The sequence below is a fragment of the Mixophyes fleayi genome, chromosome 7 (assembly GCF_038048845.1).
Source record: "Mixophyes fleayi isolate aMixFle1 chromosome 7, aMixFle1.hap1, whole genome shotgun sequence".
NCBI lineage: Eukaryota > Metazoa > Chordata > Amphibia > Anura > Limnodynastidae > Mixophyes > Mixophyes fleayi.
The window spans coordinates 145,924,020-145,944,683 of NC_134408.1; the positions used below are offsets into that span (position 1 = coordinate 145,924,020).

Consider the following 20,664-nt stretch of genomic DNA (forward strand, 5'->3'; position numbering starts at 1 on the left):
CAGCCATTTGTATGGTGTAACCATGTATCCCCTGCTCACCTCTGCTGAATACCGCGCTCTCGTATGGAATCTTGTTCTTGGTTTCCAGGCTGGAACAATTCCAGCGGTGATTTTGAAATTGGTGTTGGCACTCATGGATAGCAATTTGTATCCCTTGGATGGCCGATGCTGCCACGTCCGGGTGCCGCATGCAGACGTCCATCTGACGGCGGGTCAAGCCTGGTAATGTTAAGCATACGGTATTGGCATTCAACACTGGCTCTGGTGGTATCTTCAGCCCTAGAATTTCATTGGTTAATGACCTGAAAAATGCAGAATAAAAAGGAAAACCGCTGTTAGTAAAATCTCACCTTGCCCAGAACGTCGGTTTATATAATAGTGTATAATTACTAATGACATGACTGACAGGCCCCTCTAGTAAACATGCACGTCTCACCTGACAGTATTATCTGTACTAAAGACAAGCACCTGGTGCTGAGAATTGAGGCATTGTGTACCAGTCAATATTGATGACTATGAACAAATGAGAAGATATATGGACACATGAGGTCATACAGAGCTATCTGTCGCTCTATTTCATCGTCTACAATCTTACCTGTGAGACTATCAGTTACCAGGAATGTTTAGTAAACGTTGTATCATTCCTGCTGTTCTACCTGTCCCTGCCTGACATGTTACAGACATCTCTGGCTTTTATCTACAAAAGCCTCTAGGTGCATTGCTCTCAAGTGCTGTCTTTGCACCATTAAAATAATTATGTCTCTCTCACAGTCATTATTCCTGGCTTGAAGGATGTTCAACGGGTTATAGAGGAAAACAGTGCAGGTGCCAGGAATTACCAGGGACCTGCCCCCCGGACACTCACTGTGTCAGCATTGGGCAGAACAGTGATATCTCAAACACTTTACAGGTATTACAGAACTGTATCGCAAGGACCACCTGAAGTCAAATGTAATCCAAAATAAAACAATCTTGTTACAGTCACAGAAAATATGTAACGTTTTCCATAGCATGACAGAACTAAGGAGCTTTGATATTGCCTGTGCCTTTGTTACATGGCTGTATCTAGACCATTATAGGTCCCCTGCAATGTCTTCCAATAGGCTCTATAATACAGAAATTGTGTGTCCTTATTGATACCAGCCCTGTCAAAAATATATGTAGTTCTGATAACTTTTTACAGCTTATTATATAAGGGAATTTGCATCATCGGTATTGTGGTCCCAACAATTGTAATGTCAAAAGTTATTCAAGTAAAATTCCTCACTGATTCAGCCAGGTATATCCAGGCTTGTGGCCCTTGAACAGAACTGGATTATGTGTCAGTTGCTTGTAGAGTTGGGAATTTGACTGAAGACCTTAATATCTACCTCTCTATATCTATAACTGTTCTAATCACAATCTTTTATCTCTTCTTTGCTCCAAGTGTAGCGTATTAGGCTTCACACCTTTATCATTACCCTATTTGGATAGACCTTGTTTGGGTTCTTTCTTTTCTAATAATGTTCTTTTCAAGATGAGGTCTCGAAAAGACAAACTTCCTAGTGGGGTCTAACTAACTATGGGCAGCATGGTGGCTCAGTGGTTAGCACTTCTGCTTCACAGCGCTGGGGTCATGAGTTCGACTCTGTGTGGAGTTTGTATATTTTCTTCTTGTTTTTGTAGGTTTCCGTTAGGGAATTTAGACTGTAAGCTTCAATGGGGCAGGGACTAATGTGAATGACAAATATTCTCTGTACAGCGCTGCGGAATTGGTGGCGTTATATAAATAAATGATGATTATGATGTGCACAGTGGAATGAGGACCTACTTCCAACTACAAACGGCTGTGGCTATGTAGCCAAGAATTCCGCCAGTCTTACTTTATGCCTGGCCATGCTATTTATTCATTTTACAGATATTTGAAAAAGCACCCCGAGTCTTTCTATTTTGTGGTATAATATTATAACCAATGATCCCCCCCTCCCAAGTGCTTTACTCTTCTCTTCGTCTCATTAACTTGTAAAGCTTAGCATGTTATTATACTGTATGTGTGTAAAACTACACAGTGCGTTTGATTTACAGCAACCAGCCAATTTTGTTTTAATGATCTCTGGATAATTCATTATCTGATCTTGTTTTTTAATTGTTATTCATTGTGTCACATTTTCTATATGCTGTATGTAATTCTCAGAATCTCTTAAAATAATAGGAGAATATTAAAATGATTTAAGATTGTTTTTGTTGGTGTATTTTTGGGGTATATTGCCTAGCATACACCTTAAGTGCATCATATGTGCCAAGCAACAACATGTCCTAAGGAATTGTATTTAACAGTTGGAAGAATGATAAAAAATGATTTTATTTTTATTTAATCATTTATGCAGATGCCATTATTTAGGTGAAATGCCTCAATTATTAAGGAGAGCTCATCGTATTTAAAAACAGTTGAGGACCTGCCATACTATAAAGCCACGGTGCTTGACCTGAAATACCTTTGTGTCTGGGTACAGGACATGGCTAATGCTAAGGCTGGTACTTGGGACATATGTGTACCCCCAGCCCAGCTCGTCGAATTGTATTCATGGCCCCAAGATCAAAGTGAGACCATACCCCAGCAGATGAAATGAAAAATTAGCCAAAAATAGCCAGTGATCCCTGTACGTCCTGTGTTTCCCTGATCAAAGCAAAGTCTCTGATACATTTCCTGTCCGCAATTTATTTCTGACATATTTTATTTACACTTTGTCTTCCTTTTGCCCCTTGGAACAGGCCACAGGTTCAAGTTTCCAAAATCAATTTCCATTCTGAACACCAGCACGTGGAGGGGGGGAGAATTGTGGTCTGCGTTGTTCACGATGAAAGGAGGAGTGGGTTTGTGGTTCATGTGCTTGTCTTTGAAGTGGGAAATGCGTTTAGGTCTAACAAGTTCTTGTGTGACCTGCTGCAAACAAGTTTGGATTGCTTGACCCTCATTTAACTCTTTTCAAGCCAGAGGGCTGTGCAAGATTAAATAGCCATGCGACTTTCTCTTTTATGGGGGCAGCGAGGGGGGCAAATGTTTCTTTAGATTGCATCGGTTCACAAAGAATAATTCTGAACCATATTAATATTTTATACTACAGGCAGATTAGTTTTAGCTGGAGTGTTTACAGTAGCAAAGGTTAGTAAAGTATTGTGTGAATAGAGATAGGTTATATAAAGTCTTCATTCTTATATTTTCATTTTATTGGCTTTCTGGGGTCATAGATACAAAAAGTTTCCTTTTGTGGGATTAGATTTTTACATTGACTCAGAAGTGTCATTAATTACATCTCACCCATTGCTTTTAATGTGATGCTTTGTGCTCCATCTAGGGGCATTTTTAGGGAAGCGTGGTAATATGTGTAGATACAAAAGTGTCAATAAGTATGACAATGTAAAGTGGGAATGCTTGAAATAAAGGTCCCCGTAATGTATCCTTATTTACATGTGATTTAGGACATTAGGTCAAATGAGGACAATTTTAGAAGAAAGAAAAGTACAGGTTTACTAAGACGGACATAATAAATACTTTGAGAGTTTTTTATTTTACACTTCTCCATATATGAACATTTCAGTCTCAGACTATGTATGCAGGGCCACCAAGAGGAATATTAGGGCCCCAGTACAGCAACTTCTTGGGGGCCCATTCCATAGTTGCAGTAATGGGCGTGGCCACACCAAGTTGATGGCTCCTCCCACTACACAGACAGGCCCAGTGCCCCCCTCCTCTCAGCATCCCTGAATGTATGTGCGTAGTGGGAAGGTTAGTGCATTTGATCCTTTCAAGCAGTGCAGTCCGGGAGAGGGGCGTGACTATAGGGCAGGAGGGGTGGGGCGCGGTCAATCGCATCATTTTGCCGCACCCCCCCTCCCTCCCTGCAACGGAAATAACGTTTTGTCGCTGGGGCGGGGCCAAAATGAGGCGCTTCACCGCAAATCGCATTATTTTGGCCAGGGAATTGCGAGTTGCAGGAGACTTGCCTGCTCTCCTGGGAGTCCGGGAGACCGACCCGGATTTCGGGAGTCTTCCGGACATTCCGGGAGAGTTGGCAAGTATGTAGTAAATAGTAACCGCCAGTAATGTGTCTGAGGTCATAGATATGCAGAAATTTGCTGCATGTTGTGTTTAGTGCCTGATGTACAAATCTACACACTTTACATAATGCAGTCATGCTTAGTGTGACTTCATATACAGTACATGGGATCCTCAGATGGTGAATCAGTAGGGATTGTAGAATGCTGATATTATGGGTATCATAATGTGCACTAAGACTGGGCTGACTCACTCTTGTAAATACATAATGAAAACAAGTTTTATTCCTAACGTGCAGATTTGTCTCCTGTGTTCTCCCGTCCTCTGCCAGGTGATTGAAGACAAAATAAAAAGTGTCTGCCCCTCCCCCCTCCTTTATAGACACATTTCATTACCAGGGTCCTGTCTGCTTTTCTCTCTCTCTCTATTCATGAGTAATACTAAATATTTTGTTTAGGAAACATCTTTCATTTATATAATGATATTTCATAAGTACAGATGTTTCCTTTTGTCTTAAAAAGCCAATTGTTTCTGTTTAAGTTTCATTTTTTTGATTATTTCTATCATTGTTTCTATATCTTTAAAGGAAATAAAATGACTTTACTGCTGCTGGTGATTTGTGAGCAGTTAGTGAATATGAAGACTTGGTTATCCACATTTGGTAAAATGTCTCTGATTTTACTCAGTATAGATTTAAGCTGCGACAAGCAGATCACAAGCATTATCAGTACATATTGGGCACAATAATTATCAGAGTGTAAAAACAGATTATGAATTGATGTAACAGAATCGTTCATCTGTTGCACTAAGCATCTTACATAGCTACAGGTTAGCAATTGTTTCTAGAGATGAAAACAACAAACATTTAAGTAGAAAAATAATATTGTGCAATGTTTTTAATAAATATTGTTGCAATTTTACAATTTTTTAATGCCAAGTTTCAGAGGACTGAACACTGGTTGTCTTACAAATATAAACATTTAAAGAGGGACTAAAGCCACTATTTGAAATTACTCTATATCAAAGGCTGTGTATTGCTGAGCTGAATACGGGTACATACACACAAGCATGCATTCTTAGTACTGCATGTTAAAATCCACAAAAACTGCACTGTGTTCATGTATGTTTTAATATGCATTTATATGTGTTTAATATGTGTTTAGATAAGATCAATCTGCGTTTTTTTAAAACATGCATCTTTGTCAGAAAACAAAATATTTACCTTTTGAGATGAATATATATTTTTAAATGTGTTGATGCGCATCAGTTGCACTGAATAGGACAAGAAGCATAAAAAAGTGAATACTTAAGTTAAACACATGTAAAAACACCAACATATATAGTTTTATTTGGAACCGTGTTATTTACATCCATTTAACTTGCGTCAGAAATGCATCTTAAACACAGAATTTTAATACCGGTGTGAAACCTTACATAGATGAAATAACTGGAGTGTTCATGCTAAACTAAATATGTCCATGACACTCACCTGTGTCATGGACATATTAAAATTCTGCAGCAAGTTGCTATGTTAGGAGGAAGGAGCTTCTCCAGCAGAGCAGACAGACTGACTGACAGCTTTGCAAACTTGTTCAGAAATACCCTGTGTGAATTGGTGGATACATGGGGTAGGGCAACTGAAATGACTACAGACAAAGTTGTTTTAGGTACATTAGGTCCCATTAGGGCACTTTTTTAAAAAAAAATAGGGGATTCAGATGTCTGTAATGAAGCGGGAAGGTGATATTTTACTTTTAATAGAATTGCAGTAGAATGTACAGGATAATACTCCACAATGTAATTTACTAACTTCAATTTGGGGATTTAGTTGTCCTTTTAGGCAGATGTGGATAACATTCGGCAGTCTGGCTGTTGGAGAACTGCAAGTCACAGCATGCCCTTCCAGCCATAAGGAGACTAGCAGTGCATGCTGGAGCTTGCAGTTCCACAACAGCTGGAGTGTGACATGTGGCCTACTCATGATTTAAGTTGTTGTTCACACTAAAATATTGTGCATTTTGTCAGACGTGCAGAGAAGCGCATTGCTTTGCAGGCTCAGTTTCTTGTGCTCATCCTATGAGCAATACATCGACTATACAAAATAAAATGTGCCGACCACAAGGTGGGCATATAATAGACTGATTATATCCTTCTGGTGCCGTATCCTGGTGTCATCACCTTGACATTAGCTGCCCTTTTAATGCTATAACGTGTGACTGGAGAGATTGTGTGAGAAAAGTCTTCTGAGCAAAAGTTGCTGCGGTGAAAGGAGTCTCTAATATAACAACACAATTGTTTTACGTCCAAACCATGTGATGAGCAACTAGAATAACTACAAGATATCACAAACACAATAACAACATATCTGTATTCAGCACAAAAAATAATTTGGTAAAACTGAAGATATGCTCAATGTCTCTCTATGCCAAATATATAAGGTATAACAAGATTACTGTCAGCATGCAGAGGGCATTGTGCTGTCCTGCCAGCGTTGTTAGGTGAACTTTATAAACAGGGAACAGTCGCACAAGAACCACTAAGTATTGTTTTATGCATCCAGAATTAGTTTGTAGAACCTGATGGATGACAAAAACATTCAGGAATGCTCAGCAAGTCACGTCTATTCCTAAGAGATGGTTAATCCATAAATAAATTGGCAAGGAGGATTTGGTGGTCATTTAGAATCCTGATAAAAGACTCGAGCGGTCCATTATTTGTGCACCAATATATACACACTTGCGTGCCAATATTAAGCGTTTTGAAGTGTACATACTTTGCACAACCATTCGCGGGACTGCGGCCCATCATTAGAATGCACACGCTGGCCAAAATGTGAATGTCACTTCAAAGTACCGTCTGCTGTCACTTTATGACCACCCCTTAGGTAATTACAGCTTTTCCTTTTCTCCGCCTTAATTACTGCTTGTTGGAGTATCATTTATATCTTAATTATGGGGACAAGTCTTGTTATTTCATGTGTCACATTTGTACATTTGAATGTTGGACTATGAATGCGCTCTCCCATGCTGAACTCATTACACCTAGATAGAGCAAAACACATCCCACTAACTGCAGGTGAAGCCTCAGAGGGACATACCATCCAAAATCTCTGTGCTGCCATCTATTGAACCAGGAATGCCTTCTTAAATTGTTAATTCTCCACCTGTAAGTTTATTAGAATATCTTGTCCCACTATACAAAATATAGTTTTTGTATCTGATTAGAAAAAACGTGTCCATTTTGCAAATAGTCAGGATTCACTAAGGAACAACCCAATGCACCTAAATTCTCCAATCAGAAGGAGCAAAATGTATCTACAACACCGTTGCTATCATGTTGATATGCCAACCCATGCTAACACGCTTTACAAATCACAGAAACATGACAACACAAAAGAATAAAACTGCACGTATGCTACTGGTTCACATGTGTCTGCTTTTCATAAATTACCTTTAATATCTCCTAGCAGACATTAAAGAGTGCCCGGCAAGATATTGGGAGTGTTGAGTGACCTAGGTCCAGACCAGCACCGTACTGTGTCCTCTGGCAACCAATCAGCAATTAGCCTTGATTAGTGTAGTGCAAGTTAAATGATGTCATCAGATACCTGACTCTTGCTGCCAGACACTATAAGGCACAATAGTCATTTCACCCAACTCTGTCCCTTGGGGGGGGATTCCGTTATTTCGGTAATAGTGCACGTAAATACCGTTATTACGGTAGTTTTAATGCCGGCCTTTTGCTCACAGCTCTCTGAGCCAGATTTATATTACTGTAATAGCGGTAATACGTTTAACGCAGCAGTACTTCAGACTGAAATCTCCTGTCCCTCTTTTCTCCCACAATATTATTCTATTTGATCTATCGGTAAGATTGGCATATGTGCACCCATCCATCTACACATAACTGCTTTCACCATGTGACATAATCATATCCTCACTATTGATTATACGAGGTTCTGTTATGTTGTGATGTACAGTTTGTGACTTTATATTGTAAGTATAATACCCTGCATTCTGTGTGTATGTCTCCATCACTTGCTTACTCTCTATCTATCATTATATATATATATATATATATATATATATATATATATATATAAACTAAAGGTACATACCAGTGGCTTTCACCTTGTAGAAATACAGTTGAAGATGCAGAACATATTGTGATACTTTGTACATTATTAAATTGTCTAGAAATCTGTTTCTGAGGAAGCATCTAGTGTATGTGCTGATGTTTTACTGTCATAGACTCAGAACTGGGAATGTTTCACACTACCTCTTGTGATCTAGGGAGACTAACTGAAGTTATGTATTGATTATAGTATACAGGTAACAGCACTGTAGGAGCAATAGTCTTAATACAACAGGAACAATGAATATTTATATTGTTACATTTTATAGGTGGTACTGTCAGTCTAGTATTTCCTCCATGACATTCTGCCTCTATTAATTCTGCCTCTATTAATACTGTACGGTCATTCATTATGTACAGTGAATACTCTGCATAGTTGTGTCTATAAAATTATACAAGTGTAGTGTAAGACATATGAATGTGGCCATGTCTTGGGAACATACCTTACCTTTCAGTAACTGGAGATTCATTATTTCAGCCATATATGCCAATTATTAATAACTTATATGGACAGTCCGAGGTTTAAAGATTTGTTAGTATTGCCCCTTGACAACACTAAATTCCAGTATTCAGCAAACGGGGGTCCCTTTATCTGAAGTGGAGCCGCAGTTTATGTTGCTACAGTGGCACAATCCATCTGCTGGCCTCATGTAAAGTGGGGGGCATCTGAAGGTGGCGGTGTCTCACTGTGGTTTTATTTTGCCTTCTTGGTTGAACTTGATGGACCCTACTAACTATGTAACTGTATTTTATATGATGGTTATAATTCTCTGTATCTGCTATTATTCTGTATTCACTGCATAGTTTCTCTTATTCTGTACATAATTTGCAGTGTTCTAATCTATTGTGAAAGTATAGATGCTACACCTGCTGTTGTGTAACCTGGATGTATGTGTCAGTATCTGTTCTTCTTCTATATGTATAGACAGCTGCACAGTACAACACCTCTTGTTCTATGTGTTGGGAAAGCTGCACAGTACAACACCTATAGGTTTATATGTAGAGGAAGCTACACAGTACAACACATCTTGTTCTATGTGTAGGGAAAGCTGCACAGTACAACACCTCTTGTTCTATGTGTAGGGAAACTGCACAGTACAACACCTCTTGTTCTATGTGTAGGGGAAACTGCACAGTACAACACCTCTTGTTCTATGTGTAGGGGAAGCTGCACAATACAACACCTCTTGGTCCCTATGATGAGTTCAATTCACAGTATCTGCTGCAATGCAATATGCTCTTTATAGAGCATGATGGAAGATGAGTATTTAAAATACAATACAACTGTTTCAAGGTCATAGCCAAAGCTTAGTTCATATTGAAGAATATAGTGTGTGAACCACTCCTGTTGAGGCACCTGCCTCTAGGTAAGATGCCGGGAACAATTCAGTGTTTTTCACTGTCCTGCACCTGCCCAGCACATTTTCTGCAGAAACCAACATAAAAGCATCATATGGGGCTATTTACTAACAACATGAAAATCCCTTTTCTTTTTCTAACCAGCATACAATCAAAGTTAATTGGTGGCTATACATTACTACACATTTGCACCATTGTTAGGAAATAATTATTATATTATGCAAATTTGTGCTGAAATCCATCATAGTAACTGATAAGATATTTGTGTACATTAGTCTAATCTATACTCAATCGATCAAAGCTAATAACTGATTGTTATGACTTACACAACACGTGTGTTGTTTACACCATGGTAATAAGTCAGCTTTCATCTCTGCCAAGAACTTGAGAAAATATACACTAGTGTCATTATGCACAATTAAGAGGACGAAATCATTTTGATGAACATTAAAAATCATTTTCAAGGCTCTGCTGACTGTATAGAGGACCCGGAGGGGGAATTGTTTTAGGTTTTCTCTCAGATAGGATACAAAACAATTTAAGATTCATTCAAGATCTAAGACATTACATTACTTTATACAAACCAATATAACGTTAGATGAAATAATTGTGTAACTCCACCTGTTGTCTGTCACTAGTGTTGCTATTCATTGATACAATGTTATCACTTTGCATCAGTATTTGTTTCAGATGGGGGAGTCGTTGTATCATAACATTCAGACTCTTTCTATCAGTTTCTGGTTATATATTACAGTATGACAGGTTTACAGCCTCTAGTAATTAACGTGGTACCCTGTGTGACCAGATCTTCCACATTATCCAGAACAGATTCATTGGGAAGTTTCATATTATAAGTTCTACTAGACTGAGGGCAATTATAGCGACTAGTGTGAATGCTATGGTACGTAAAATACTTCCCATGTAGACTGATTGTTGAGCAGGAAACCTGTTGTGAAAAATCGCTGTTAAAAGTATTTAACCCAGCTCGTCACTGCTAACAAGCAAATGGTTAATGTTGGCGAAGACACTGGAAAGGCGTTTAATTCCTTCCTCACTTACAGCCTCTAATGTGACCTTCCTGTACTTTTTTAATGGAATTATATTTACTCCAGAATGACTGATGCCCATATAATGTCTCCCACCCAGATAGATGTCTGATTAAGATTATGGAGCCAACAACACAGAGGATTTTTTTCACTACTAAATGCAAAATCCAAAGCCTGAGTCTGTGAAAACATTATGTTACATCTCAGTACACAGTAATATACAGAGAGCTGAATTCAATACATTCTTCTCTGCGATAGAGGCATGTACACAATTAGTGGTTTGGATTCAACAAGGTATCTGCAAGTCTTTGAAGTGGGGGCGTCTGAAAACGCTTAGATCAGCACTAGCAGACGAACATGGATATTATACAACCAATCTGACAGTAAAAAGCAAATCTTATCATACACAAATCTCATAACTTATTTTTTTCTGTGGATTTAAGACACTGGCAGCGCCTATAACAACACCCTGCAGCCCAACTTTCACTCTGTGTACTTTTATATTAGATGACATTACATAGAGACAGTAAAGTGTTACCTCTGCAGGGAGAGCAGCAGTCCGGTCAGGATAGTGAGGAGTCCAGGAAGGTACCACAGTGCCATGTTGCTTGTCAGTCAGTCTGGGATGCTCCCTTTACCCCTCTCTTCCCTGCTGCCTAATTTCATTGATGTATAGCTCAATGTAAGCAAGGTTCATCTTTCCCCCCCGCAGCTGGAGAAAGTTTCCCAGATGGAAGAAACCACAGAACAGTCTTCTCGTTAACGTTCTATACACTTCCAAGAGTTTAGTGACAGCGGTGAACAGATCAGTGGTCTCTGGATTTCATTCCTCCATACTCCTCCAATTCTCCACAAGTCTTTCCTCCTTTCTGCTCCTACACCTTGTCAGCCTGGGTGACTGGATCCAGTGTCCATCTAGAACTGTTCTTCCCTCTTAGCCTCAGCATCTAGATACTCATTTATCTCTGGAATATCTCACTACACTGTTATATATCTCCCTGGCTCCCAGCAATGTTCTCCTACCTCTGTTCTCCCTGGTTCTAGAGCTTCTTGTTCTCCTCTGACTTGCTTTATCCTGACTGCTGCTTGTCGCTGTCAATAAGTTGATGATTAGGTCAGTGTTGGGATAGGGTCGGTGTATTGCCGAGAAGCTGTCACAACTCTATCCTCTCCTGCTGTGAGCCTGTATGATCCTCCCTCATTACACTCTCCACCTCTTTAAATTACCCTCTCTACACTGACTGTCACACACACCCCAATTCTTCCCTCTTCTGCCCTCATCTGATGACAGGAGAGAGCACCCAGGTTACCAAACACGTTAACCTGCCAGGATATTGATTTATGCCACTACCTGTGTCCTAGTTGTGTTATACAATGAATCTATTTGCTGCGGTTGACATGATATGCACTATGGTTTGTGAAGGAAAGCAGAGGAAAGAGATAGAAGTTACATATTTTCATGTGTGTAGACTCAGGAGCTTACAAATGTGTTGCAGGGTATGGCATAATACTCGGTAGTCACGTTTAAGTGCCAGCCCTTTACTTAAACATAATTGTATTACATAATCCCATCGTCAGAAATCTCTGTTTCCTCGTTAACTTTTTACACATCAATCACAATATGTTACCAAAACAACTTTCACTTATAACACCACATAATAACATTACAGTAAAAACCATTATTACATATAAGTTTTATACATCTTTATTATTTGCATACAGTAGATTGTAAGCTCTTAGGAGCAGGATCCACGATTCCCGTCAGCTTGTCTGTTTCCCACCTCGTCTGCCCTATACCTCTTTGTGTTATGTTTAATGTTTGTTCTGTGTCCTCACTGCCGAATTTTGTGGTGCCCTATAAACACTAATAGTAATAAATATGTTTCTATCAGGGTTTATTAGTAAATAACAGCCATGTTTACTTAGTCATTTAAGGTATTTTGTTACATTTGCAAACATAAGAGTCGTGAGTGGATTGCTACATTATGTGACACTATAGCCTTGGTAGTGAGAGGGTTAAGAGAAATGACAGCCTTGCTGGATGGGAAAGGGAGGATACAGTCTTAGAATGGGCCCTGCACATTTGTCATGGACAATTTACTAAGAATTCACTGGTAGACCTGTGTGAATGCAGGACCTGTACTGGGGATTCCTGGTAACCTCTTCATTGCCAAATTGTTTCTGAAATGTATCAGACACATTACACAGGCCCATGATATGGACAAATGGCTCATTATGATTGGGGTTGGGGCATAAGTTAAGGTGTGCAGCTTCTCTATAGATATGCAGTCACTGGCAAATATCTGCAAACGGCTTCTGCTTAGCGTTGTAAGCAGACCAGGGACCGGCACGCAGCATAAGATATTGCCTTTTGCGTCTGTATGGATACATTCATGTCATACATACTCATGCTTCGCCTACTTTTACAGTTCTGCCAACTACATTCCATTGCATGATGGGACTTGTAGTCTTTCACTGTAACTTTCTTTAACGATGTTGAACACTCTCCTTCGCTATAGATATTTGTATGTTTATGGAATGTATTTGCACACACTGATGTTTATCAGAGCAGCAAGGCAGAGCCTCTCTTACATAAGGTCTACGGTGTTAGTCAGCTGGTTGGGTTCACACAGTTAATGCAATTAAAAGTTTCAGAGTGGTAACATACATTGTTGCGGGTCATTGTTTTCCAGCACATATACCTAGATCTCCTAGAGGTAGCACATTTCTCTCAGGTAAGGGTTAATTAGATTCTGATTGACATTGTTAATATTGGACCAAAGCTTTAATTTTCTATAAATGTTTGAGAATTGTCTCAGCAAAGTTCTGACTATAGCAACTCTCACATCTGTTAAATGTGCGTTATAATTACATATTCATATCACACATTCAAGTAAACCACACATTACTGGGTCCCTGTAATATATTGGATCAGATGACGTCATGCCAGCTCGAGGCAATGTTACTGGGCCCAAATGATGAATAATTATAGTCAGGACCCTCGTGGCTCAGGACCCTTTTAGCAGCTGGGGAAGCCCATTTTAGCTATTGTGGTCTGGCTGCAGCGATGCCGCACTGAGTGAGAGGACTGTACCCAATCTCTGCAATGATGTCTTCCATTCTACACACACAGCTTCTAGGGGTAAATGTATGAACATGCGGGTTCTTCAACACCCGCGTGTTCGGCGATTAAATTTCAAGCGGCGCTGCATTGTAAAGGTAAACTTCCCTTTACAATGCAGCGCCGCTTGAAATTTAATCGCCGAACACGCTGAACACGCGGGTGTTGAAGAACCCGCATGTTCATACATTTACCCCCTAGTCTCATTGTAGCTCTGGTACATAAAATACACCACATTCTAGAACTTATAAATCATACTGTTAATAATAATATATACCTGTCACCTCCACTCATTAGAGACAGTCATTTTATGAACTAACATATTATTCATGAGAATGCAGCCTATCAATTCACTCGGAACTAGTGACATCATCATCCCTCCGTGATATCACTGGTTTCTAAGTCAGTTCTCATTAGCTCAGAGCTGCCAACCTCCATCCACCCAGCGCAATATACTCTGCTACTGGTCTCCACACTTATTTTGCTATTACAGTTACCTGTGCTGAATTCATTAATTGATGGGAAGGTTTTTTTTAAAAAATCTCAATCAATTGATTCAGCAAAGGTAACTGCAATAGTCAATTACGTGGGAAATTTTGGTTAGAGCACTTAGTGCTGTATGGAGGGGATCATGTTGGAGAGTCGGTCATTCTACTTTGTCCCTTCCATCATACCTGATTTTATTAGGACAGTTGCAATTTCCACAGACCAAAAAAAGTCACAGCCCACCAATACCCTTAGCAAAAAGGGGTGTGGTTTCCAGATTAGAGGTGTGGATTGGCGGCATGTCCAACACTGTGTCTCTTTTATTTTCTGGTATGTGGGATGGTAACCTCTAATAAAACATTTAAAAATGTATCAATACATTCCAGTTTAAGAACGCCATAATCTGTGTTATGTTCATCTTGTGTTACGTTGTGTTACAGTTTGATTACAGACTAGTAATGTGGCAGAATATGCTGAGAAATGCTACACATTCTGAGGATGGCTACATTCAGTAGATCACATACTTATTGTCTGAGGCCTGAAGCAGTTGTACACCTCTAAGAAATCCGCCGCCTCTCATTAAAACATAATGTAGAAAGTCCAATTTACCCTGTGATGCACTGATATACCAGACACACAAGACGCTCACTGACAATGGCTGCTCGTAAATCAGGCTTCTCATTGCAAATATGCTTTTATGTGCGTCACCGACAGAATAGGAATGTTTGTAACAATGTAACTAGCCACTGTCCAAAAGAGTTTCTGCAGTAATATAGGCTGTGTCATTGTAAAAACCTGTGATTTTATCATTGTAAATGTGATGTATGATGAAAGAGCATAATGGCATTTCTCACATACCTGTAACTGGTCAGTGTTGTGCTGAGAAACTAATTACAAAGAAGAGTTAATCGTTTTGTCATACAAAGTTACAATACAACAAGTGAGATGTAGCTAGATGTTACTCTTGTGTTATGATTATGTCTAAGGGACATTGTGGAATTGACTCGGGATCAATAGTGCAGACAGTTGACTGATGATCCAATGTAATTATTATTATTATTATTATTATTATTATTAACATTTATCTATAAAGTGCCAGTATATTCCATAGTGCTATACAATTGGGAGCTCCACAGTAATAAAACAAGACTGTGGGCAGCACGGTGGTTCAGTGATTAGCACTTCTGCCTCACAACACTGGGATCATGAGTTCGATTCCCGACCATGGCCTTAACTGTGTGGAGTTTGTATGTTCTTCCCGTGTTTGCATGGGTTTCCTCCGGGTTCTTTGGTTTCCTCCCACACTCCAAAAATATACTGCTACTCCTTCCTCCCTTCTTGTAGTATAATGACCCAAAGACTTTTCATAACAAACTTCCTTCTGTGACATGTATTGTAACACCGCAAATGGATTATGAGTTGATTCAGAGTTCGACACAAGACCAGAAACTTACTCTTACAATAAGGTCATGGAAGTCGGGCACATTTCTGCCCATACACAGAGCGGTATGCATCTCGAGATCCGTCTGGCTCCGCATTGCCTGCATATGTTCCTGGTTTACCATAGGACATCAATGCCCCATAGCAGTTGCTAAAGATACGCCTCCTAACAGACGTACATGCTTGTTTCTGCTGGTCTGCATGAGCCAATTTTGCCTTTACTGTACTCTCCCTAAGTTAAAACACCCCTTCCCTCCCCTATAGCGCTCTCCATACACAGAAGCCAGAATTGTGCAAGTCTACATAGAGTCATATGTGTGCTCTCACTTTCTGGGCATGTGCAGAGCGCTTTCACACAAGATACACTACGCAAGCTGGCATACACCCGACTCGACATCAGCCCCCAGGTTTTTATTGTTGTTTTCTGGTTGTATGCTTTCAATTTATACCCCTTTCCCCGTGATGTTCCCCTGTCACTTCCCCTCTTTCTGTATCTTCGGTTAAACCAAAGGGAACACTTAATAGAAAGTTATTTCAAAAAGCAAATCAGTGCACTCCATTTACAGAGGAGGTGACTTTATGTCAGAGTCACCCTGCATTCTGTGGCTTCCTCCCTTCAGGGCAGAGTCGGACTGGCCCACTGGGGTGCGGGGAAATCCCCTGTGGGCCTTTCTTCTTTAGGACCCTGCCCTTATTATAGGGGGCAGACTGTGCAGTCTGTGAGGCGAACCGGGCCCAGACTGTAATCCAGAGCCGTAACTAGGCAGGTGCTGTTGCCCAGAGCGCAAGCCTAAGGGGGCTCCGCGCCCGCCCACTACCTGCCTCTGTGAGTGTGACTGACAGACCTCAGAATTTGACTGCCGGCGGTCCGGTGCATCCAAAATGGCACCGGCTCCTCCTGCCTTCTAAACTGTGCCCTCTGTCCCTGCAGTGTCTGATGTCATGATGCTGACCCTGTCAGAGGACAGGAGCCAAGAGCAGCCAGTTCAGCAAAGAAGAATGAAGAAGCAGCGGAGAAGAGTGAAGAATGAATAAGACAAGGTAATTATATATGAAATAACGGGGGAAGAGGAGGCTGGGGGAAAGTGGGCTTAGAAGGGGGAGAGGGGGCTGGAGGAAAGGGGGCTAAGAAGGTGATAGGGGGCTGTAAAAAATCACACTGGAGAAGCGGCTGGGTGAAAGGGGGTGGAGAGGGGGCTGTATAAATCACGCTGGAGAGGTGGCTAGAGAAAACGGGTAGAGCAGGCTAGAGAGAAAGAGGGCTAGGATGGAAAAAACATGGTGGAGGGGGCTATAGAGAAGGAGGAGATGGGTAAAACGGGTTACAGGGGGCTGTAGAAAACAGGGTAGAGGGGGCTGAAGAGAAGGAAAGAAAATGATGTCTGTATTAAATATGGGGGGAATTTGTAAGCGATTAGTTTGATTTTGGGGCTTGTGGGGAAATAGACTTTTTTTATTAAATCCCCAGCCCTTTAGAAGTGCTGTTAATGATTTAATGTTAGGTGTGGCGGAAGTGGGGGTAGGGTAGGAGTTGAAATATGTCTTGTTTATTAAATAGGACTGTTATCAATTTATTGTTGGTGCTGCTGGTGTTGGGAGAATATGTTGGCTTATTAAATAGGAATACTAGTAATTTAGTGTGTTTCAGGTTAAATGAGGCTCCTTCAGTTTCAAATAATTAATGACTCATGAATGCAAGATTTATTGTGACGTTTACCTTTATTTTTACGATAAACATAACATAAAAGAAAATGTAAATCAAATGCTTAACTTCCTGTATGTTCAAGTAACACGGAAGCTGGAAAAATAATAGGCACCTTTCTTCATCAAGGTCCAGTCATGAGGGAAGGGTCTCTCTGGCTGCATTCCAGTGTTATACTCAGAGAACAAAGGGTCTTAGAATCAACTTACATATAAGAGTATAAACATATTTTCACTCTCACTATTGGTACATTACTAATAAGAAACAATATATTCTCACTCGTGCAGAAGCATCTGAGACACCACCCTGGCATTATATGTGGAGATGTCTCGGCCCAGCCTTTGATCAGAATAGCATTTTACAATACGCACAGAAAAGTATGAATACAACAAAAATAGAGCTCAGTGGCCATTTTGATAGGCCTGTTACATAATGTCATGGTTGTTTGGAGGGAAATAGATGTATTAATCAAATGTGAATACTATTATTTTAATGTTGATGCTAGAGGGAGGCCTAATTGTTAATCATTGGTGCCATTGATTTAACGCCAGGGCTGGTTAGAGTTTTCTCATTTTAATTTGCCTTTTTTTTTTTAAAAAAAAATAGGTCTTCCAACATTCCAGGATCCAGACAAGCAGCAACTGAGATAAAGACACCAGCTGCCGCAGGTAGTAAAAGTGACAAGAGCAGGTAGGAGAGAGCTGGACAGTCTGTCAACTGTTCTGAATCTGGTGGGGCAGTCCTGAATATTTGGTAACTGTTCTGCTCAATCTAAGAGGCAGGCCAAGACTGTGTACTCTTTATACTGTATACACACTACATTCTTTGTATTCTACACTACAGTGCTAGCTGTCCTTCATGGGCTTCCCACACCCCCTCTAGTGGTGTGGTTACGCCCTGTCTAATGGCTGGCCACATCCCCTCTGGTGGGCCCCTACCATTGTATTCCCACTGTGGGCCCTTCATGCTCCATTCCGACACTGCTTCCGGGTGTTGCCCAGACTGTGATGAGCAGAGACAACTCTCAAGCAGAATTACCTGCATATAACACTCACTGGTTTCTTATGAGGGAGCTTAGACGACTCTCTAGCCTCTCTAGTATAAAAATGTATTGGCTCAGATTTGTCATGTCCTCTTTCACCACTTGATGACATTTTATCTCTGTACTACAATTGTATAATGGTGAACAGAATATGCTGTCCACTCTCTCAGAAAATGTAATTAAATCATCATCATTAGTACTGTCATACTGCAGCATCGTGGGGATAGTAAGAACCGTGCTGGACACCCTAATATACTGAGCACTAAGGGGTGCTGCCTGATGTGAAGGAGAAATCCTGGGACATCACTCATTCCCTAGAGATTAGTGCTGGAGAGATCTGCAGACTGGATCTAATGCAAACCGCTCTACTACATCCAATCATTTACTGCTGACAAAAGTAAGGCCCAGCAAGCAAAGCAAACCTCCCTAGTTAAAAATGTAAAAGTAAAATAAAAAATATATATGAAAAAATAAATAAAAACACAACTTGTACGTCAGCCTCATCCCACAACCATCACAATCATATTGCTATATTCTGGAGGAACTAGCTTTGTATATTTTAGATAAATGAATGCGCTTATAAACTACGTATATAACAATTACAGAAAGTTGAATCTTCAAAAACAAAATGTTTTTTACTACTTCGGTTTATTTTTCTTTATATAACAGACAAAAACGGTATTATCCCAATATATTGCAAAATGAAATCTGTATCTCCAAAGACTAACAATTTAAAATTTATTTTGGTAAACAGAAAAAATACAATTACTCCCAAATACATGGATGCATGCTAAATTTAATAAATTGGTTTGGTCATGAAGGGGAAGGAAATAATCCAAATACAAAGTTCCCAAAAATAATAATCATCATCGTCATCATTTATTTATATAGTGCCAACATATTCCGTAGCGCTTTACAATTGGGGACAAACATAATAAACTAATAAACGAACTGGGTAAAACAGACAAAGAGGTGAGAAGGCCCTGCTCGCAAGCTTACAATCTATGGGACAATGGGAGATTGACACATGAGGTTAAGTATACATTTTGCATCTTGGCCCAGCCAGACTGCAAAGGTAAAAGTGACTCATAAGCTAAATGATCCTTTCACACAACAATGTTGGTCAGGGGGTAGTTGTCTTGTGTGAAATTATGTAAAGGGTGGTAATAGGGTAATGTAGTGAGGTTAAGAGGGTGGTTGAGGAATATTATAAGCTTGTCTGAATAGGTAGGTTTTCAGAGAACGCTTGAAAGTTTGTAGACCAGGGAGGAGAGTCTTATTGTGCGAGGGAGAAAGTTCCATAGAGTGGGTGCAATTATATTGGATTCGGTAGAAGACAGGCAGCCAGTGTAGAGACATACAGAGTGATTCAACAGAGGAATAGTTGCTTTCAAATCCGTTTTTTTCTGTTCACTGTTCTTTCTGAGATCTGGAAGCTCAGCACCATAAACTCCACTAACATTTCATTCAAAACAAACATAGAAAACATCTCTCATTCTTGTGTGATCAGGTGCCAGCTGAGAGTGGACACAAGGGTATCAGGAAGAGTGCCCTCTAATGTACAGTAAAATAAATATATATATATATTATGATAGATACAATATTACTGGTCACTATGGGGGCACTCTCCCTGGTACCCTTGTGTCCAGTCTCAACAAGTATCTATCTATCTATCTATCTATCTATCTATCATATATCTATTTCCTATCTATCTATCTATCTATCTATCTATCTATCTATCTATCTATCTTATATCTATTTCCTATCTATCTATCTATCTATCTATCTATCTATCTAATATCTATTTCCTATCTATATCTATTTCCTATCTATCTATCTATCTATCTATCTATCTATCTATCTATCTATCTATCTATCTATCTATCATATATATATTTCCTATCTATATATCTATCATATATATATTTCATATCTATCTATCTATCTATCTATCTATCTATCTATCTATCTATCTATCTATCATATATCTATTTCCTATCTATCTATCTATCTATCTATCTATCTATCTATCTATCTATCTATCATATATCTATTTATCTATCTATCTATCTATCATATATCTATTTTCTATCTATCTATCTATCTATCTATCTATCTATCTATCTATCTATCTGTCTATCTATCATATATCTATTTCCTATCTATCTATCTATCTATCTATCTATCTATCTATCTATCTATCTATCTATGTATCTAATATCTATTTCCTATCTATCTATCTATCTATCTATCTATCTATCTATCTACCGCGATTCCCGATGAATCGCGGCATTTAGC

At 39.6% G+C, this 20,664-nt stretch overlaps 2 protein-coding genes across 2 annotated transcripts in view; one reads left to right on the plus strand and one right to left on the minus strand.

The window, feature by feature from the left end:
• WNT10A (Wnt family member 10A) overlaps window positions 1-11,840 on the minus strand; it is a 41,033-nt gene extending 29,193 nt beyond the window's left edge. The window contains exons 1-2 of the mRNA XM_075181050.1: window positions 11,114-11,840; window positions 40-302 (exon numbers count right to left, since the gene is read on the minus strand). Of these exons, the coding sequence (XP_075037151.1) occupies window positions 40-302; window positions 11,114-11,178 (328 nt within the window). The 5' untranslated portion in view covers window positions 11,179-11,840. The remainder of the gene's footprint in view (window positions 1-39; window positions 303-11,113) is intronic.
• LOC142098309 (sterol 26-hydroxylase, mitochondrial-like) overlaps window positions 1-20,664 on the plus strand; it is a 293,770-nt gene that overhangs the window by 95,175 nt on the left and 177,931 nt on the right. The window lies entirely within an intron of this gene.